This window comes from Montipora foliosa, chromosome 14 (assembly GCF_036669935.1).
Source record: "Montipora foliosa isolate CH-2021 chromosome 14, ASM3666993v2, whole genome shotgun sequence".
In the NCBI taxonomy this organism is placed as follows: Eukaryota; Metazoa; Cnidaria; class Anthozoa; order Scleractinia; family Acroporidae; genus Montipora; species Montipora foliosa.
Window position 1 is genome coordinate 4,478,073 of NC_090882.1, and position 22,461 is coordinate 4,500,533.

At 40.4% G+C, this 22,461-nt stretch overlaps 1 protein-coding gene across 1 annotated transcript in view; it reads right to left on the minus strand.

Annotated features, from left to right (window-relative positions):
• Positions 1 to 1,594: 1,594 nt before the first annotated feature.
• LOC137985291 (alpha-1,6-mannosylglycoprotein 6-beta-N-acetylglucosaminyltransferase A-like) overlaps positions 1,595 to 22,461 on the minus strand; it is a 25,045-nt gene continuing 4,178 nt past the window's right edge. Inside the window, exons 4-20 of the mRNA XM_068832861.1 lie at positions 21,345 to 21,415; positions 20,051 to 20,149; positions 18,552 to 18,611; positions 17,629 to 17,796; positions 15,160 to 15,323; positions 14,350 to 14,478; positions 13,997 to 14,133; positions 13,441 to 13,562; positions 11,739 to 11,807; positions 11,381 to 11,473; positions 10,759 to 10,842; positions 9,208 to 9,270; positions 7,567 to 7,683; positions 6,634 to 6,708; positions 4,630 to 4,729; positions 3,125 to 3,182; positions 1,595 to 2,353 (exon numbers count right to left, since the gene is read on the minus strand). Of these exons, the coding sequence (XP_068688962.1) occupies positions 2,155 to 2,353; positions 3,125 to 3,182; positions 4,630 to 4,729; positions 6,634 to 6,708; positions 7,567 to 7,683; positions 9,208 to 9,270; positions 10,759 to 10,842; positions 11,381 to 11,473; positions 11,739 to 11,807; positions 13,441 to 13,562; positions 13,997 to 14,133; positions 14,350 to 14,478; positions 15,160 to 15,323; positions 17,629 to 17,796; positions 18,552 to 18,611; positions 20,051 to 20,149; positions 21,345 to 21,415 (1,808 nt within the window). The 3' untranslated portion in view covers positions 1,595 to 2,154. The remainder of the gene's footprint in view (positions 2,354 to 3,124; positions 3,183 to 4,629; positions 4,730 to 6,633; positions 6,709 to 7,566; positions 7,684 to 9,207; positions 9,271 to 10,758; positions 10,843 to 11,380; positions 11,474 to 11,738; positions 11,808 to 13,440; positions 13,563 to 13,996; positions 14,134 to 14,349; positions 14,479 to 15,159; positions 15,324 to 17,628; positions 17,797 to 18,551; positions 18,612 to 20,050; positions 20,150 to 21,344; positions 21,416 to 22,461) is intronic.

A 22,461-nucleotide genomic window follows, 5' to 3' on the forward strand; every position in this document is an offset into this window, starting at 1 on the left:
AAATAATCTAGAACGAAAGTGCAGTTCGAAACAAGTTATTGCCCACTTATGCGCCACAGAGAGGGAGCAATAGAAAACGGCGATGTTGTCATTAGTAGTTATTATGGCCACCAGAAGCCAAAAATAATTGACAACAGTCTCTGGAAAACCTCATCAAATAGTAATTTTGATTGACAACAAAAAAAAACAAACACGGTTTTTGCATCAGTCCCTATCGAGTTTAAGCAATGCTGTGTCTTAAGATTTTTTGAAAAAAAGTTACTAATGACCGGGAGTCCAGCAATTTTCAAATGGCATAAAACCACGGTAAGAACTCACTTCTCTCGCGTCGTAGAAACACTCAACTTGCGGAGCAAGCCAATGAATTCAGCATGTTTAAATTATTTTACTGAAATACGTATACGTACTTGTCACAATTATTGAACGTTACCGTTATATGTAATATGAGTGCTTAAGGCCCGGTTCAAACGTCGAACTTCACATGTGCCAAATCTAATGCAAATGAGCGAAAACAATAGATTTTTCTCATTTGCATTGGGTTCGGCACATGTGAAGTTCGACGTTTGAACCGGGCCTTAGACTTATGAACTATTTGAAATGGATACCTGAAACATGTTGGTAATTTCAAATTTAAAAACAATGACATGCTTCAAGGCGTTTCGACAATTGTTTCGCCAAAAGGGTTGTCCAAGACAACTATATGTTGAGATTCACATTACTTGGTGTAGACGTCATAAAGTGACCCTCTAATCATGGCCTCGACCAGAATCCTATTCAAAGAGCAATACAGGAAGTTGTTCGAATTAAGGGGCATCTTGTGAATTTTAAGTCATTCTCATTATGCAGATGGCCATCTTGGTGTACAGAACAATGCAGTAAAATGTCTTTTGGGAATTTGACTCTATTATCATGCAAAACTTGTGGGGTTATTTGCTATTGTTTTGTACACCCGAACATGGCCGTCTCATCACGTGGATACAAACCAAGAACTGGACATGTATGTTAACCAAATGCGTTGTAATAGAATGGACCGCAATAGGAAGTGGTGAAATGTTTGCCTTTCACTCGCCTTATAATCCACACTGAAATTCTCCGTACTCATATCTGAACATTTCTTTAGAAAGGTAGTTTGGAGAATTTGCTGAAGGGTCAAAGTGTTTTCTCATCATGGATGAGTTTGTAAATTCTTGAAACCATTCCTGTTTAGTTTGTACAGATAAAATGAGGAGAAAATTGATGTTTGACTCCCTTCGGACATCAAGGGTGAAGGCTGCGTTATCCTTCGTTGCATGGAGTTCACGTGCATAGCTTAAAAACTCCTTTTGCGCTGTCGATGTCACTTACGCGACATAAACGGTTCAATGCGGACAATTATTCGACACGATAAAACTGATTTCTTTATTTCTCAATGCAGATACTGTTTCAATTTCACGACCGTCGCTCTTTTACCATAATCTGGTTTTGCGTAAAAGCGCTGGAACTGAAATTATAAATAAAGATTGTATCACCAAACAAATAATGTAAAGCGAGATGCCATACTTGAAATAATCTTGTTCTCATAACATTAGTAACAAACTTGTCCTCCGCAGCAACATCTGACAAAGTTAGCATCTTTATTTTTTTTCTAGCTTCATCTTCGTTACCTTGAGAAGCTCACCTATTATCTAAGCTCCTGTTGTCATTAGCAATGTTTTCTTTTTTTTCTCGATCGACATTGTTGAGAAAAGGCTATCCCCGGTGACCGCTTACTTGCAACATCGCAAATGTTGCTCTTCATGTGGCTCTTTGAAAGTTACTCGCAAAGATTGACGGACTTGCTCTAAATTCATGATGTTTTATAAAAGTCCGTATCCTCAGGAACATCACTTTCCCACTGACCAGCGTAAGCACCTGTTCCAAATTACAAGGCAACCGTCGGGATAATGTCCCGAGAGACAGAAGAATTTCCCAAGGGGATGTTCAGCCGATATCACCAGGTGCGACGGCTTCAAGATCACAGGCCCTCCAACAACAGTTCCCACTGACCCCAAGGACCCATACCAGTCGATAGGGAAGAAGTTCCATAATCCTAGGACCCCTGGAATCACATGGATACCAAGGAACAAATCCACAGGAACACCATTCTTTGGACCCCCTCGACTGAAGCTCTGTTCCTTAGTGACATTGCTTGCAAAAGGCGACCTGTTGACTCTGGAAGTCTCTGCACGGGCAAAGCCGCTTGACGCCGGGATCCCCTCTGACGCAGCTGAAAAGAAGAGGATGACTCTGCAACGTGCACGATTGCGTCGAAGGGTTGTAAGAAGGGGCCATCAAAGATTTCTCGCTCTGGACCGAACCGCATTTTACTCCAAGCCTGAAACAAAAATGTCCTGTTGACTCTCATGGGTGACCAAAAAACCCATTTGCAATAGCCGCTTTACCGAGTCTCCAGCGGCAGGCGAAAAACGCAACATCGGAGACGGCATTTTGCAATGGATGGACAGCGCAATTAAGGTGACCCGGCATTCGAAATCTACTCCGACCACCCACAGCCGTATTTGTCACGAGCGATTCCGAATGCAACTCCACCCACTCGCGAGTCTAGCAAAGTGTTTGCCTCCTTCCAGTTGGTTCCTCAAATGCTATAATGTTGCTGACTCGAACTGCAGGGTTTTTTTTAAATCTACACACGACTCTACAAGCTGCAAGCTTTAACTTACCACTGTCCATAGATGTAGATCATAATGCTTTTTTCTCTCAACTTAACCCAATCGGACAACGCAATTAAAACCTGAGTATTTTACTCTAGTTCCGTCTAAACGGACAGATTCGATTGGTTTTGTCGCCTTCTGGGAGATGAAGGAATTTACAAAACTTTCACCGAAAAGAAATTCACTTTCATTTAAAATCTTCTTTTTTTATTTATACTCTAGTGTTAAGACTTTCGCCTGAGTGGAATCCAGTACCTTAGCAACTGCAGTCGAGTTGCCGTTGCCTAAATGCTCAAAACAACGAGGCGTTCGTCTTGTGATCACAAGACTTCTTTCCCAGTCACAAAACGTCATATTTTTCAGGACTGTCTTTAATTGGTTTGAAAACAACTTAAATCAAACTACAACCGAAGCTAACGCCAAAAGAAACTTACTTTTCTAAGTTGTCCACGTCGTTGATATCAACAAAGTACGAAGATTCGCAAAGGAGGTCTGAAATCACAAGAAAATAATGCTATTCTAATAAACTTAAGTGGACAAAGCAATTCTTCTATCTGGCTAACCAATATGGGAGTAGGCTTGGCGCAGTATTGGGGAATAGGGTTGGCGCAGTACTGGAGAGCAGGGTTCAAGCAGTGGAAAGACGTTTCGACGTCAACCCAGGTGTTTCCGGTTCGATTCCCGAACTCGACGCTACACGTGCGATGCGTTTGTTGGTTCCTCAAACTGCTCCGAGAGTTTTTCCCCCGATTTCACACAGTCATCAAAAACCAATGCTCTTTCTTGGCTAGATGCCATTGAGTCTGTTTAAGGACGGTGCCTACTAATTAAAGATATTATTTCCCCGATGTGTGATTATGCAGGAAATGGAGATCTTAACAAGTGTTATTGAAATCCAAAAAGAAATTGGGGGTAACCACGCATTTTTTAAAGATAATTGATGAATAATATTTGTAAAAAGCTTTAAAATACAAAGCAATGTATGAAGTTCTTTCTCAAATTGAAGCTTAATTATCTCTCAAAAATGCATGGTTACCCCTAATTTTCTTTTTGGATACCAAGAGTACTTACTAAGATGTACTTTCTCCGGATAGTTTTAAACCGCGCAAAAATATCCCTGTATTAGTATCCATCACCGATAGGAAATCCGAGTATCTCGAGATGCGCAGAACGTATGCGCAGTAACAATAGTAGGCACCGTCCTTGAAAAAGGTAAATGTCATGCTAAGATGTGTTCTTTTTATTGTGACTCACTAAATCTCACCATTGATTTTGATTATTGTTTACAAGTTTCAACTTGGTATCAAGGTTATATACACCGACAGACGTCTGGCTTATTACCATAAGTAGTCGTAATATATAACATTCAAAAAGCCGCCATGCGCACCCGCTCTCATTTAATCAAGATGAGCTAAACTTCTTAGAGAAATTAATTGAAGATAGTGGGGAGCTTTAGCAACGACGACGGTAACGGTAACGAGAACGTCATCTAAAAACATAAATTCGCGTTATTGCGATCACTTCGAGACTATTCCAAGCTTTTTCATATGACAAAGTTGTAGCAGTACGTCAGGAATGAAACCGTTATGAGCGGCGCTTAATTTAGGGGAGAAAATCAAAATTTATCCTCAAGTGCTGACGTCCTACATAAAACCTCAAATTTGGCTATTTCACGTTGTTGTTTTGCTGACGACGGCAAAGAAATGGACAAAATTGAAAAACACACGTGCAGGGCGTGCAAAACTATTGTTTTCCCCTACTAAATATGCAAATTTGTGACGTTCCCGTTGCCGTCGCCGCTGTCGTTGCTAAAGCTCCCTACTGTCAACAGCGGCCGGTTGCATATGCAAAAGCGATCTTCCATCTTCCTTATAACATTCTACTACATTCCTTCAACTTATTACATTCTCAACTTGCATTCTAAACCGCAATGGCTTACCTGACATTTTGCAGACTTGGACGCAAGACTTGCCAGTTTCTCCCATTAACAGTTTCATCTCGGAAAGCGGAGGCCATCTTTCAACGTGTTCACAAAAGTTCTACAGCAAAGAGATCGTAAATTTAACATGAACCCACATTTCATTTACACAAGCACGTTCTGACGTTGTTTAAATGAGTCTACGAGCGGCTCTCCGGGAAGGCGGATCGTATTTTCAACAGGGAGAGTGGCTTGAGGAGGGAACTAGAGGCAGGGCCCTTTATCAGGCAACCCCGGTCTTGCGGAGAAAATTTTGAAATCCGAAAAACCCTTAGGATGAAAAATGCTTTTTACACGTTCTCCTCAAGATATCTCACAGCACTTAAATTCAAGTTTACGTTAAAGCTGCATTTTATAAACGTAATAGGCAATTTTCACGATAGCGTCATTTGACTACAACTACCAGAATTAAGGTTTGTTTTTCTTTTCTTATTTAAATTTTGTATTCCCAGCGGGGTAAAAACAACAATAGCTCTAATTAGCATGAGACAAGCTAAAACTGAAGGGTTCTGGTACTTGTAGTCAACTGACGTCATCATGCTTTTGTCCTATTGTTGGTTTTCACTCACGTGATCAACAGGCATGTTTTTCAACGAAAACAAAAGGAAGCGTTTGCATAATAATAGAGTTCAATTCCCGGAGAATTTGGTCGGGGCACCAACATGGCCGCCTTTTCTTTGTATAGGGCACCAACATGGCGGTCGTGACGTCATGTGAAAACCGAGAATTGCTATCTGTTTCCTCCCAATAAGGTAAGTGTACTGAAGAGGGTTAGCGGTTTTTTTGGTGAGGGTATTAAAAGCAGTTGAAAGGTAGAAGTAATCCTCGCACTTTACCTGGACAATATAAGCGCAATAGATGGTTTTCAATCACGTGTTGAGACGGCCATGTTTGTGTACAAAACAATAGCAAATTATGTCACATGTTTTGCATTATAATAGAGTCAAATTCCCAAAAGACTTTTACCTCTATTGTTCTGGGCCCGGTTGTTCGAAAGCGGATGAACTTAATCCAGGATTAGCGTAAACTTTTCTATCATGTTTTCAACTTTTTAGTCAAAGTTTCTTTTGTTTATTTTTGTTGCTCAAGATTGACTTCTTCTAATGTAAAGTTTTGCCGAATATCAGCGTTGAACAGCATTTGGGAGTAGTGAAATTAACCCCTTGGTTAATTTTCAATCTGGGATTAGCGTTACTTGGCTTTTGAACAACCGGGCCCTGTACACCAACATGGCTGCCGTGACGTCAGGGGCCCGTTTCTCGAACGTCCCGAAACTTTACGGGCCATTTTCGGGTGTCACAATTCCCTTTGTATCTCAAGAACAGAGAGGATTTAAGTGGTCAGACTTCACAGTAATTTATCTCGTTGTTATCTTAAAAAGATGTTAAAAGCTCAGGTTTCCAAAACAAGTGGTTGGCAGTTTCACACATGACTTTTCGGGCCCGAAAACCATCTATTGTCTTTCTTTTCAGGTGGCTCCAAAGGAATTCGAACCCATGACCTATGCGATACCATTGCAATGCTGTACCAACTGAGCTATGAGGCCGCTCAGTTGGCATCAGGTCAATTTGTTCGCGAGTAAAAGCAGTACCGTTTTGGGAGACACTCTGTGACGTGGATTGTGTGTATTCCCAAACGCGAGAGGAGCAAGTGGACACTTCGTGACGCTTATTGAAATCCGCGTTCATCCTACAGGCCATTTCCGAGTTCATGCCTGCCTCCTCTTCAAAGCGAGTCTACGCACGGAGTTTTTCTTATGAAAATTACTTTTTATTCATTTGTAGAACTAATTACTATCACAAAAACATCGCACTTAGACTCGCTTTGAAGAGGAGACAGACATGAACTGGAAATGGCTATTGCCTGCATTTCTGGACATATCTGGTGAGAGGAACAACGCTGCTCTAAAACTGGAAAATAGGATATTGAATTTCATATAATGAAGAAATTGTACAGTCAACTCACGAAGTACTCAGTAAAAGCATTGACACGTTCTAACATTCCCTTGGGAGTCCACTCGAGGGGTAAATAAGGCTTCACCTAAGACAAAAATGCGAAAGAATAATGTAATACTTTCACTGAACGCCTTCAATCAAGAAACGAGGTTCCAAGGAGCATTTGAAGCCCAAAAGCAAATTATCTCTCTTGCAAACTGGAGCTATAGGATCTTGTCCAAGTTAGTTGCAATAGTCCTATCGGCTAACTCAATGTTGTGCCCAATCTAAACCCTTTGGGAATAACACGTTTTGTTCCAGGTATTTCCATATTATTTAAATGTGAATGCTACTTTATAATGCAGATACAATACACACAAAATCGGGAGATTTGAATTAGGTACGACATTGAGTTTGCCGATTAGGTCTATATTTGTTCCTAAATGTGTGGTCTCGCATTCGTGCCGAGGCCATAACATGAACTGGTTTCGGGATGCCCTCCAAGAACCAGTATTAGCAGGTGACAGTCTCCCCGCCTGAACTGTTTATTTCTGAGGACACAGAAGCTACAGGAAACACAACTTTGTGTCCCCAACACCACGCTCGAAACGCAGAGAAACCAATTATTGGCACTGGAATTCACGAAGCAACAAAAGGAAACGCTTTATCGGAACAAGAAAACAATGGATGCGAACTAAGAAACCTGAATGGAATTGAATGGCCTGCATTTGACACTAAAGCCACTGGCGCAAGCATAATTACAAGCAGTAATGCAGCTTAATACATTTAAGAGAATGTAGTATAGGGCTTGAGGGTCCCCAAAACGCCAGGAAAAGCTCCGAGCCCAGACAACTATAACCTTCTGACGTTTTGATTTAATAGCTACTCTTCCGTGAGTCTCCGATCACTCAGTCGTAAGGCATCCGAACTATTCGGAACCAATGAATGCATCTGTGTTACCTACCGATGTATTCAGAATGCTTTTGACCGTGCTCTCCACAAGAGTAAGATTTTCAATGTCGATTGTTTTCACATGTGGTTCTCCAATGAACATCTCTGCATAAGGATGCTGGGATGTAAGCTGTCAACAAATAAGGAATATGAAACGACTGCAAGGCAATAGAGCGAGTTTCAATCGAGTGTCATAAAACCAAAACCAAAGTAATTACTTTGGCTAATCAAAAAGGACAGAGACAATCCAGTAGACCAATCAAAACTCGAAGTAATTACACGTAGTCGACACAATGCGCGGGAAAATGTTCACGCGCGAGCCACGATTGGTTTTGGTTTCCCTCCTGATTGGTTGAAAAAGTGGGGTGAGAACTTTGAATCACTGAGTGAAGTAATTGCAAAACCAAAGCAATAGGCCATTTCCGAGTTCATGTCTGCCTCCTCTTCAAAGCGAGTCTACGTGCGAAGTTTTTGTGATGGTAATTAGTTCTACTTTACATATGAATGAAACCTAATTTTCATAACAAAAACTTCGCACTTAGACTCGTCTTGAAGAGGAGGTAGACATGAACTCGGAAATGGCCTATTCGCTAATTACTTTCAACACTCAATTGAAAACCGCTCTATAAACACTTTGACACATTGAACTCACTATTTTGAATCTCATTCGCTTCAAGAATATCTAGATTAGGCTACTAATGCACTGTTGGCAAAGAGCGCCAAAGATTATTCCTCTGTAGATTTTTCCTTGTTGAAAAGAAACTCACATGGTTTCGTAAAGGTTCAGTATGTCTCGGAGAGTGGAATCAGGTCCGACTTTAACTATTATGAATATGAACATCAATTTATAAATTAATTTATAAAAACTGCAATGCCCTGTAACGATCTATGCATTACGTTGGATCAACACGACCAGTGATAAACATAAACACACCACTGTTAGGACAGATCATCGACGCTCACAACGGCATTCTCTTCAAAATGGAACTACGGTCGGCCAAACCTACTGTAGCATGATCAGCGCTCAAACTAGAAAACAGACACAGACAGCATTCTCGACCCCAGAGCTCTTCTCTTGACTGAGGGAGAGAAGAGCTCTGGGGAACCCTGAAACAAAGTGTCTTGTCGTTGGTTTTCGTGAAGAACAATCAAAATCGTCTCTAATTGGTGCATTCATGTTTCCACGAGGAGTGAGCAGGCGCCGTAAGGTTCAAATAGCCAAGTTTTGGATATAAGAACCCTACGGCGCATGTTTTCCGTTTCCAAGAGCCTTGGGTCGATCCAAGGCTCTCGTGACGAGAATGACACAGACAGCTGTTGCGGGCTCGTTGGCCCTCGTTAGTGCATGCGCCGTAGCTAAAACACAATGAGCCTCAGTAACACTTCACCTATCTCATATGTGCCGCTAGTCATTCTAGAAAGAGCTATAAGATCGGATTGCGCAAAGGCCACGTCACAAACGGCCAAGTGTAACTCTCAACTGATCATGCCAGCGCCATTACGAGAGAAACTTTGGAATGGCAAATATCATCATGGTATCGAGGGTTGCCCTTGCATGGCCCTTTAGAATTTATTTGCCATTCATTTTGACTCTCAAATTTCCCGGGCGCGGCCATTTTGACTATGTTAGAGTTGTCCTGTTGTTATGAATTACCTCTCTTAATGTCGGCTTTCCCTTAAAGAATTCCGTGTTAACTCGATTGTGAGGTGGATCAAACTGCCAAAAAAAATCAATTCACAGTTTCTTACTCTGGTAATATACTTGTTATTTTACGCAAAGTCACTGTTTCAAATGAAACGGAAACAATTGCGTTTACGTGGTGGTGGGGTTACCCGCTTGTCCATACAAACTCTTATTTTTTCTGCCTCGCGTTTACATTAGAGGTGCGGTAACCCGCCCATCCGGGGTCGCGTTTTGCCATGTAAACGCTTGAAGGTGGGGTAACCCCCAACGCGGGGTCGGCTCGTGTCACAATATACTGCTTTAGGCGGAGGCTTGGTAGCATTAAAAGTGATAATAAGAAGCCACAGCTCTGAAAAGTTGAAGCAAGAGTAGCTAGTGAGAGTAGAAAAGCATTAACCGCCAAAATGCGTCCTTCGTTCGCCATTTTGCCGGTTTATGTACTTGGCGACCACGCATTAGCCTTGAGAAAGGTCACTCCGGGACCTCCAGGGTGGTAAGATTGCATGTAAACGGGAGCTCTTTTTCGATCTCACCTCCATGAAAACACCAGGTGATCTGGTGACGTAATTTGAAGGACTGGGAAGAAAAATCTTAACGCCGTACCCCACAACCGTGCGCGGCCTTAGGTGTTGTTTCCAAACTCCCTGAAGTATTTCCATCGCCAAAACTCAACAGATCATTCCGTGTCTCCTACATTTCCTGTTACTAAATGAATATTCAAGTAGAACCGACGAGATCTAACCTTGCCTCTGCCATGTTGAATTCGACAATATGGCCGCGCGCGGTTGTGGGATACGGCGTTAAAATTTTTCTCCCCAGTCCTCCGAATTACGTCACCAGATCACCTGACAGAGCCTAACTCAAACAATACAATGATCTCGGCACCTGATACGAAGAGACTTGAAGTTGGGGTCAAACCGTTTATCAGGTTTTTTCACCTTGTTTTTTGCAAAGCAATGCAAAGAAATGTACTTCAACTGAGTGCAGCACAATAGGCCATTTCCGAGTTATAGTCTGCCTCCTCTTCAAAGCGAGTCTAAGTGCTAAGTTTTTGTAATGGTAATTAGTTCTACTTTACATATGAATGAAAACTAATTTTCATAACAAAAACTGCGCACTTATACTCGCTTTGAAGATGAGGCAGGCCAGAACTCGGAAATGGGCTATTATTTTTCCTCATTAAACCAAGAATATCATTGTTTTGTGCCGTTATCCTTACCGAAGCAGTCCTCGTTTCTGTCAATTAAACAAACTCGTCATTTACTTTTCGTTTTTCGAGAGCCGTCCAATATATTAACAGAGCCTATTTTGGGAGCCAAACAAAGAGATCAGGCCATTTCCCAGTTGCCGTTTGCCTCTGGTTCAAAACGAGTCTTGTCTCGCTAGTCGTCGTCGCAAAGTTGCACGAGTTTGATTTGCATGAAAATACGCTACTCATTTCCATTTGAATGGTTGTGCACTAGGACTTACTTTGAAGCGGAGGCAAACAGCAACTTGGAAATGGGCTATTCACATCGTTACCTTTGCGTTGAGAAAAATACATCCTTGTGCAATGGCCTCAAGTGGTGCTGGTCCTTCATACGGGAAACCAAGGCCAATGAATACCTGAATGAATTTGAATGCCTCGATTAAAACGAAGATTATACAGTGTTCACACCATCTAAACCGGCTGAACATAGTACAATCAAACCGAATTTTCTGTATATGACGCAAGAAAGAGGGCGTTGAGTCCAATTCAGGGAACATTAACATAAATTTGAAAAGTTTTCCGGGTGAAGTCTGCTCGTAGTTTACAACAGCGTCATACTACTAGAGGGGTTCAATTTAATTCCACAACGCCCGAACAAAATCGATAACTTTGGCCAATAAAAACAAGCGTAGAAAATCAAATTAGCCAACCACAGAAAGCAACGTAAATGCAAGCAGCCGGCGAAAAGCGCGGGAAAACACGCGGGCTAATCATACCTCGTTTTCTATTTAACTCTAATTCGCTGAAAATTTGGCACAAGAATGCTAAGCCAATCACCAAGGGAAGCGGTACAAAACCCAAAGAAAGCGTGAGGTTGCTTTCAACACCCAATACAAAAACCACTAGGGTGCCATAAACTCAATCCTCCTTGAATAACAACAAAAGCTAACGAACCTTGGTTTCCTTTAATAGCTTTTCCAAATCTGGTTTACTAAGAATGCCATGGGTGATAACATAATCAGGCACATTGCTCTTAACGGCTTCCTCCTGTTTAAGAAAATTAAAGACCGTCACTAAATGCCTTTTGGTACGAAAAAAAGAGACCTTTTTCCGATATTGATGTATCAGCAGAGCGTAATATTTTCGTTACATGATTGATCTTCAGGTTGCCTAGCAACAGCTACAAATTGGTTTGTTGTCATGGCGCCTCATCTCATTCCACCTCCTCAGTACTGGTTTGCAAGCGACGGCACTCGTGGTATTTTATATCTGCTTCTCTAAGAATGCGCTTCAACTCTACTAGTAAACTTACTGTTACTCCGAAAAACGTTCCATGTATCTCCAAATATTTATGCAACGTGTCAAGGTATTTCCTTTTGCCCTGAAACGCAACAAGTAAGACAATGAGCTTCTGTTAACATTTGGCAATTCACTGAAACTGACTGACTCACTCACTCACTCAGAACATACTGCTTGCAGAGCAGACCTTGAGCGGTACCCTCAAGGTGTAAATGACTCGAAATCAAAACTATAATGGTCTAAGAAGCATTTCTGTACAAAAACAATTTAATTTCTGTTCCGAGAACATATCTAGAATGCGAAGAAACCTCGCAAATTTTTAAAGTGCTACTACGACCAAAAAAACAATTTTATTTTTCTTTGATTTCAAAGCTATGTTAACTAAACAGTAACTCATCGAAGTTTTAAGTCTTGATCTCAAAAAGACACATGTTTATTTTAACTAGAATTTTCCTTTTTAATGGTCCGCTATTACTAACTTTAAAATCTTGAGAGAGCTGGATCGAGGAGAAAATGACGTCAAATACATCTTCCAAAATGGCCGCTATTTTACTATTCTTTTGTTTGATTGCAAATTGGCCCTTTTGGTCTCGTTTAAGGTTAAATAAAAGAAGCCAAAAGGGCCAATTCGCAAGGAAACAAAAGAATACTAAAATGGCGGCCATTTTGGAATAAGGTGTATGCCTGTGTACGCGGCTGGATTAAGATGCAGCACGGGAGTTTCGGACTTTCAGACTTTTAAACTCGTGTTTTGCATATATAATAAGCTGCGTTTACACGCTGAAATTTAAAGCTAAAAAGTAAATGACGTCACTTTTCCCTAGATCCAACCCTCTGAGGTCCAATCGGCCAGTTTGGAACGTGAGTAATGGCGGACCGTGAAATCTATAGCTTACACTCAAAGTAAATAGCCTTTGGATAAAAGTCAACGATAAAAATTATTTTGGCAGTCAACTCGCTGCGCTCGGTCCGTACGCCATGACCTCGGGCCAAATATTTTCCCGTCCGACCCTCCCACTCAGTCAATAAGTACGTATTCTCTACTTGCAAAAATCCAGTAATGCACATCTTGGACGCGCCAAAAAAAATTGCATTATAGGCATTGTTCTCGATTTCTCTTAAGACATCTTTATGTCCCCTGGACGTTGCAAACAATGATTATGCAAAATATTGGGGGCGGGGGAGGGGGGGGGGGGGTAAAAGAGTTGTATTATGTGATTTGTGCAAGTAGAGGATTCGCACCAATGACCTTTGTGGTGCGGGTGCAATGCTCTACCAACTGCGCTAGTGGGGAGTTTAAGATCTACGACACGACGGCAACGAAAACGTCACAAATTATGCATATTTAATGAGCAAAAACAATCGCTTTGCACGCTCTGCACGTGCATTTTTCATTTTTGTACATTTCTTTGACGTTTTCTGCAAATCTACGACGTGAAATTACCAATTCCGACTCCCCTATTACTTAATTCGCCATTTCGAAAATGGCTGAAGGAAATTGTTTATACTCTGGACATTTCATCAATATCTATATAATAAACAAAACATTACATGGCCGCTTGGGGATACGAATTTTACCTTCTCGTGCTGATAGTATCTCTCACTTGTTCGCCGTTCGCTGCGCTCACTCGTGAGACTCGATAAAATTCATATCCCCGCACGACCATGCAATATCCTCTATTTCTTTCAATCAGAATAATACGCCTCACTCTTACCCGCCAAAACTCAACATTTTTTCCATACACAAGTCCAATAGGTTTCTTCTTCAGCCGTTCTGCGTCTTCAGGCACAGGGCCACTAACCACAAAACCAAGGAATGAGTTGTCCGGACTGTGCGCTAGAAAAAAAAAAAGAGTTTTACTTCAATCTCCCGGTTTTACCTAAAAACCGCTAGGGATTCAAGATTAAAGGAAACTTCTCCTCAATTATACACGGTGGACGAAATAGCGCCGGCTCAAAATTTCTGTTTCAGCGTCGTTTGCATCAACTTTGGACTTGTTGCCGAAAATCCCTAAGAAATACTTTCAATTCCCTGGCTGGGATATGCATGAGATGACTTGATAAGTTCTCTACTTTGCTTCTAGGTTATTCTTGAAAATTATTTGGGTTAATCTGCTTTGATTACTCTCCTTGTAATTCAACTTTTTGGTTAGAATTAACTCGAGTTTATTTGACTTATACACTGCCTGCAGTTTTTGTTTCTCCCGCGAGTTCAATCACTGCACACTTTAACAAAGGTCATTCAATTTCATCATTCACAAAGTCACTTACGAAACATTGTGAAAAACTGTCGCAGATTAAGGTCCGCCACGGTCCAGATCGATTTTCCTCCCGGTAATGGCCCGCTGTATGCACCATAATTGAACTCTGCGTCAGTCCCAAATGAATCAAGAATTCGAACTCGGCATCTAAATAACCAAATCAAACAGCATCGAGAAACAAAATGCTATATTGGCATATTTGGACACTTGACATCCCCCCACCCACCAAAGAAAACCCTACACTTCCGTTTGCCTGACTGTTTTTCTGTCTGTCTGAACTGTCTGTCTGGACAGTCTCTCTCTCTGTCTTTCTCGACTGTCTGTCTGTCTGTCTGGACTGTCTGATATCATGAGCATACTTACAAATAAGGCGACAAATTAGGAATAATGTGCATCCGTAAGTATGTAATTCCGTTGTAATCCGTAAATATCAAGTCGAACTCTGGTGAGAAGGCGTCGGAACATCCTGCCACTTTCGGTACAGTTAGATGCCTAAAAAATGACAAAAAATGGTTCGTCCTACAGACACATTTACAGCTATGTCCACTACGCCTTGTTGTCTACTGATGTAAAAGGGTAACAACTATGACAGACATTCGCATTCGGTTAATACAAAAAGGTAACTCATCAATGCGAAAAAATGACATCACCGTAAGCCAAAATGTCGCACGGCTGGAACCCGCGTTTTTGGCGGGAAGTTTCATGGCCAAAGTGATGCATAAATGACATTGCCTTTTAGTAAAACAACCAAACGTTTTGAAGATAACCGAAAAACAAGCTAAGTATTTTTTTGACATGAAAAAAAAAACATTAAATGGGCGACGAGTTAGCGAAGCTCAACGTGAAGAAAGCGACTGAGAGCAAGAAAAAACAGGCGAAATATTCCGAGACAAACACCGAGAGATGTGACGAGCAGCGGAAGAAAAGCAAGCACGAGCACGGCGATACAGACTGAATAATACAAATGATGATAAAAAATGACGAAAAGAGCTGGAGAGAGCATGGGAGAATAGACTAATTCATAGCAATGAGCAGGCCGGACTGGTCGTATGGTAAGCATACTAGTTTATAGAAATATCTCAAAACTCAAACACGAATAACTAATAATTGATAGGCTCCACTTTTAGGCTTGCCTAAATATGTATATTAATGTTTTTTGTCAATGTAACATACCTCATGTAAGTACTTTGATTGTCAGCAATTGTTATATCGTGGCCTAAGATGTATAGAGAAGCTAACAAGTCACTCCATTGCACCATTTCTCCCAATGGCGCACCAGTGAATGCTCGGTTGAGCCACATCGGTTGAAAAGCATACGTACCAAGGAATACGAAAATCTGATGAACAAAATTTGAAATCTTGAATCATGCGGACTCGTGATGCGTACAAAATACTCTCCTCTTACAAAGCCCGTTTTCTCGGGCCCTTTGTGGAGATTAAAGCCCTGGCCAAACTATCGAACAAAGTTGGATTCCACATGCAACATTGTTGGATGTAAATGTTGACGTAGTGGCAAAACACTATCCAACATTGCTTGACGAATTCAAGTTTAAATTGGCGCAAAATTTGAAAATGTGGCGAAGCGTTATGCTACGGAAGTTGTTTTAGGACGGAAAGGACGTATTCAAACAAGGAAAAACCAAAGAATGATTAAGAAAACGTGTAGAAAAGGGTATATTCTTTGCAAGATACATTCGCGCTTAGGGGATGATGATTATGAGTTCGGATCAATTTGCAGGAATTTTAAACGCTATTAAACCACACATCTCCAAACAGCGATAATGATTAGGTAGGCTAAAAGTGTCCCACAGACATGGCCTTGCTTCCTATTCGCTGATCAAGGTTTCTGGCTGTTCATCAACAATGTAACCACAACGTTCCCTTGCTCCTTGTCCGCCATCTCTGTTGCAAATGATGCATGAAGCCTTGGCTTGAAAATAAGATAGCGATTCGTGATTGGCTAGCAATACGAACGTGACTCGATTCAGGACACAACTTTGTTGGAAGAGCGGCAAAACACTACAACATTGCTGTGTCAAACAGAATTGTTGGTTGTAATGTTTGATCAAAAGCAAACTCTATCCAACATTTGATCGAGCAAAAAATGTTGGACGAACATCTTCCAACATGGGCGGCCAAACTGTCGAACAATGTTGGATCGAGCAAAGTTGGAGCCTTCAATCCAACTTTGTTCGATAGTTTGGCCAGGGCTTAAGAAACAACGCAGGCTTCGTAATTATTCCAACTTTCTCAAGCTGTACAACGTGGTGGTCATAGCATTTTTAGTAATATTTCAAAAACGAGTGCGAGTGTTTCATCGGGGTTTCAAACACGAGAAAACTGAAAACCGTTTTCGAGTGTTTGAAACCCCGATGAAACACGAAGCACGAGTTTTTGAAATCACTTCTCCGACAAAAGAAAATTAGTTTAAATTATCATTTGAATAAGTTTTCTCAGTTCAACTATTATATTTGAGACGTGAAATGTGCATGATCCTCAAAAAAATGTGCATGATATGAATGATCCTATCACCTAATTGCTGCGCTGTGACAATTTTTGAATATTCATCAACTGATGTCACGTTGTTACCTAGCTGTTCGTCAGTTCTGAGCGAACACGTTGCTTCGCAAAGTAAATGACAGAGTGCAGATTTAGACCTCCTAAACTAGCGAAGAAGAGGAAAAGTGCGTGGCCAGAGCTATTCCGAGGTAACGTGTGCATCTAGTCTGATAAAATTTCTAACGTCAGTGCCATTTTAGGTCGGAAGTGTACAGCAAGTTTGAAAGTGAACCAAAACACGAGGTCGCCACCGTTGAGCGAGAATTTAAATTTAGAAAAAAAGAATGGCCTTTTCTGTTTTGGGTAGTTTACTAACTGTACTGTTACATTCAATGTTAGCAGTAAATAATTTAGGTTTAAAGTTTGTTTCGTAAAATGTGTGATTTAATAAAGTTGTTTATCGCCACATGTTTTTGTTGCTTCATCAATATGCAGATTAAGAAAATTTGCATCCGTGATTGAAATCGTTTCAAACACTCGTTTTTCATTGGGTTTCTAAACCCATCCACTTGACCAGAATACGTTGCTCTGGTTGGGTAAGAGCTGCATGAATAATTAATGAGTTGGAGAACGTCGTTTTCCAATTTCAGGAACGGATAAAGATCTACGAAAACGATATTGTCATCATTGTTCAAGTTCGCTTAACTTCTAAAATCTTTAACCACTCAGGAAATAAACTTCTAAAATCTTTAACCACTCAGGAAATAAACTGGTAAAGACAGCATTGAAACTAAAGGCCAGGATAAATGGCTTTAACATTTGTTTCAACATCCATTCGATTTTGTTGAACGATATTGAACGACGTGGGGTGGGCAAACAATGTCAACCCATCATCAACATTTGATTCAACAAAGCTAGACGAGAGGTCTGGTGTTCAGACCCTGGCTGCAGCCATGGTTGTTTCGGTGGAGACGGACATACTACGTCATTGACAGACCGATTAGTGCGCACACGCGTTTTTACTGTCAGTAGCATGTAACAATTAAGGCAACCTGTTTCAAAATGAATGGCTTTTTCATTTCTGAAAAAAAGTTTTCATGGTTCATATTTCTTGACTTATCTTGTTATATGCAGCTACGCTACCTTTTTCGCTTGATGCTGCCTTCGTAGTGATCCTTCTCCTGCAAATTCCTTGGCTGCAGAGACCCATTCAGGCCACATTCTTGTGATACGATCTCGCATCCATCGCAGATTCAAACTGGTTAGTGTGTCAATGAACGAACCTTCCAATTCATATCTCATTGTAGCAACCTAAAAATTTTGCAAAATTGAGGAATTTATGTAAGTGATGCGGGGAACAGAAATCATCATCGCCATTGTCGTAATTGGCACCGTCACGGTCATCGTTGTCATCATCATCATCATCATCATCATCGTTATCGTCATCATCACATCATTAGCATCATCGTCATCATAGTCGAAGGTTAGAGCGACGACGGGCTGAAGCCCCGGAAACCCGGAAGTTGCAACGTTGTTGGAAGAACGCTTCTAACAATGTTGGATACGCATTTGACATTATTGGAAACACGTCACTTTAGTACAGGCACTTTAGTCACCACCGCCATTTTGAATTGCTCATGGTTCTCAGATTGGAGACTGGGCCCTTACCTCTGATTGGTCTTTGCAATACAACATTGTTAAAAGGGCGAGTAAATTAAAAGGGCGGCTACATGCTTCAACATTTGTCACTTTTGTGTATGTTGGGGAAAATGCCTGATGAAAATCAAAACATTCTTCCCACAAAAAATGTTGAACAAACGTCATCAAACATGCATGCTAAACGTCCCAACATTGTTGATCCAACAAATGTTTTATAACAATGTTTGAAAGTGTGTGGGTTAAACACTCAAAACATCAGCTCACAAATCTTTCTTCTGCTGCTTAATTGGCTTTTATCAACTTGTTTGATAAAACAAGGTTTTTCATTGTTAGTTTTTATAGTAGCTCTGTTGAAAAGTGTACATAGGGTTGGAGCGGTACATATTTCTTGCTTATACTTTTCAAACCTTTTCTTCTCTCGTTGTATTTTTCCGTCGCCACGGCAGCACTGGACAAAACCTTTCAACCTGCGGGGAGATTAGAGACTAAATTCATTTATTGTTAATTCCCTGAAGAATCTTGTAACTTATATGTACGACAAACAATCAACAAAAAAATTGTTAAGATGACGAAAATATAAAGAAACCTATATTTGTAAATGGTGATATTCAAATTTTACGGCTTGTTCTGGATGGCGCAGTTGCCCATTTTAAAGACACAGTTTAGCATTTGTTGAAAAAGAACTGCTACAGTTGGTAATTGAACTGCTGACCTGATCGTGTCACCAGCTGTAATCTATAAATCTACTGGATGGATGTCATTTTCTCTTTCTTCCTTATCTATCACTGTAATTTTTATTGAAATAAGTAAGTTCTGGCCGTTAATATGAAGGTCCTAGTTTTGTTAAACAAGCTCTATTCCATTACACACATGGCCATCAGTTGAATGTCACTAACTAATCATTTACCATTGTATGGAGAAGCTAGTGAATTCATGAATAAGGGTTGCGTGATGGGCCCACTGCTAACTAACTGTGCCATTACCACACACAAACTATAATACACTTAATGTATGGTCCCGAGGGAAACAGTTAGTTTGTTTTCCCGAGAATCCTGGGCCCGGTTGTTAAAGCTGGTTAACTCAATCCAGGATTAGCGTAAACTTTTGTTTCTTGTTTTCAGCTTTTTGGTGAAATTTTCTCTTGCTTATTTTTGTGTTTTAAGACTGACTCCTTCTAATGTAAAGTTTTGCGGAATATCAGCTTTGAACTGCATTTGGGAGTAGAGAAATAAACTACGTGGTTAATTTTTAATCTTGGATTAGCGTTAATCAGTTTTTGAACAACCAGGCCCAGATGTTTCCTAAGACGAAGTCAAACAACATCGAATGCTTTAGATAGATCCATGGACACTACAGCAACCAGTTCCCCTCTCTGGCACAAGCTTCTCCAGTCCTCAGTCAACCTCAGCAGTGCTGTCTCACAACGATAGAACTTTCTATAAGAGCTGACGAAATCAAGCAGCTGCTTAGCTAACAGCCTCTCATATATATTGTTAAGCACAGGTAAGAATGTAACAGGCCTACAGTTTACTTTATTAAAATTCATCGCCTTTATTAAACAAAAGTGTTAACCTTGTTTGTTAGAGGCGTCAAAAATGTTAGTAATAGGTTTAGATATCACAGTTGCCTATTTTCTTGTTTCTCTGTTTCCTAGCTGCGTAGTGGCATCATGAAACATATTTTTGCTTACAGTGAAGCTAGGATGAAAAACAACCAATTTCTTTTTTCCAAATCAAAAAAATGTGCTTGCTCAATTCACTCTGCAGGACCAGGCTACCTCACTTGCAGCCTTTGTGCCCCCTTGCATTGAAGACCTCTGCAAGGTCACCCCCAAGGCTTGTCAAGGAATCAGCCTTAAAATCCAAGTTATAAATATACAGTTACAAATGATAAAAATTTTCAGTACCTCACTTAGATAAATTAGAATCGAGCAGAGACTCTTAGGTTTAAGATGGTGACGTGTAACATAACACGGCACATTTGTATGCCATAGTTCCTGCATCCACTAAAACAAAAAAAAATACGAAAATACACAATGTATGTAGTAGTAGTAGTAGTAGTAGTAGTAGTAGTAGTAGTAGTAGTAGTAGTAGTAGTAGTAGTAGTAGTAGTAGTAGTAGTAGTGGTGGTGGTGGTGGTGGTGGTGGTAGTAGTGGTAGTTGTTGTTGTTGTCAAATGGGGACATAGTGTTTGAGTGGAAAATGGATAGATAGATAGATAGATAGATAGATAGATAGATAGATACTGTGTTTATTTCCTTCCGTTTTGCAGCTAAGGCTGAATTACACAAATGGGGTCAATACTAGAATATATAATATTATGAATACTTATATGTTACGAATTCACAAGGTCTCCTTGTATTACATGCTTGTCTAATTAAATTAGTGTTTCCTGACCTGAGCGTGTAACCATGATAATTTGTCTGCGATGCAGTAGATGTAAGCACCGAGCATAGTGGCTCTTGCGCGTGAGCATCGCATAGAAAATTGACGCAAGCCTGACCACGACACGTGGCAAGTGTCTGGAGACCAGACGCGACTAGAGCCTCGCTGTAAGCCAGGCCAGGAAATACTATTCGGAGGGCCTTCCTCTGTACGCCCTCAACAACATCACTCAAATACTCTGGTAGAGCGGACCAAACTGGTGATCCATACTCGAGGATTGATCTTACAAGGGCGCAATAGATAGCAAATCATCAGACATCTTACTTCACTTTTATTGTGCTACCTCACAAAGATATATTGCACAGTGTCAGGCCGGTCTAACAGTTAAGAATTAATAACAATAATATGAGTCTTGAAAGGTTGCTGGGCTAGTAGATAAGTTGATAATAGATTGAGTTAACTGTTCCAATTTGGCTACTGTTTGTGGTAGGAAACTGTATTTATACAACTTGGTACAAGCTGAGAGTGGGATATAGTGTTCACATTAATGTATGTCTTGATCTCCTAGTGGGTTTCTGGAGTGATTCCACGAAGGGAATGTTGTTCAAACAATGGATAGCGCTATCCAGCAGATAAATCACTATCCACTGGATAACTCAATTGGTTTTGCTAGTGTTTATCCACTGAATAGTGATTTATCCAGTGGATAGCATTATCCACCTTTTGAACAACCGAGGCCAGATGGATAACTAAATGCAAAAATGTTTCTGTAAGAATAACACTCTCAATAAGAAGATATATTTTGAGTTGACTTACAATAACTTTGTCCTTGCAAAATGGAAAAAGCCAGTCATTTGGAATTTCACATTTTCCATCTTCTGGCTTTCCTAAAAAGAAAATTACATTATTAGAGGTGATATTTAAAACTGTATAAGGATTCAATAACTGACTTACTGGGTGAATGGTTCACTGAAAAAATAATGACTGAATGACTGGCTTAATGGTGAACTGATTGAATGACTACTGGTACATAGTTAATCGAGTTAGCACTTCTCATTGCTTCCTCACGGTATCTTGATGGCAAAAGATATTAAAAATTCTCCTCACAGTACAAACTTGTCATAGCAAAGTGAATTGATTTAAGAAACTTGAAAAAAGTCATTGATATCCAGACCATGCAATTACGACAAGTGGTGGTGGATACATTAAGTTTCAACTGTTGCATCAAAGAATTGGATCCATTAGTCAAGAGCTTGTTGAGCTTGTTGGGGTTGCTTGTTTGAATTTTGTCAGTCAGAGTAATCCTGCCTTCCTTTAATTTGTAGCAGAATAATCAACTCTTCTTCGGACTACAGTATGCAATAAAACCACAACTGTACCAACTAATGCTGTCAGATTACCTTGCAAAATTTGTAACTATCAAGTATGTCCACAAGTATGCTTTGGTCTACACATTGTGATTAATGTTTTTGGTTAACTGCTGACCTGTACACGTAATTTCAGCTGTTGCTGCAAAAGGTTACAATATACAAGTGTATCTATCTATCAACAAGTATCTAATAATTCATGGAAAACAACACACCTAAAGTAATGCATGTATTTAAGTATGTATGAGTGAATGGCACTCAATGTGTCATGAATCACATAATCAGATCAGATTTGTTACTACTAAGTACTGTATGAAGAAAAACAATAACGACAGCAACACCCTTCATTGCCTTCCTTTAAGTTTAACCAACATGTCTCCAAATTCAATGACCCATGCTATTTGTAACAGAAACTTATTCAGAGTTCTCCTTATCAGGCGGTAACCGGTAAAATTTACCGCTTGTAAGAGCACTTATTACCGCCTGCACACGCTCAGAAGTCGCTTATCCTTTGCAGAACGTCCAACATTAACCAATTGCTTTTACGGTTTGAAAAGGTGCCATAC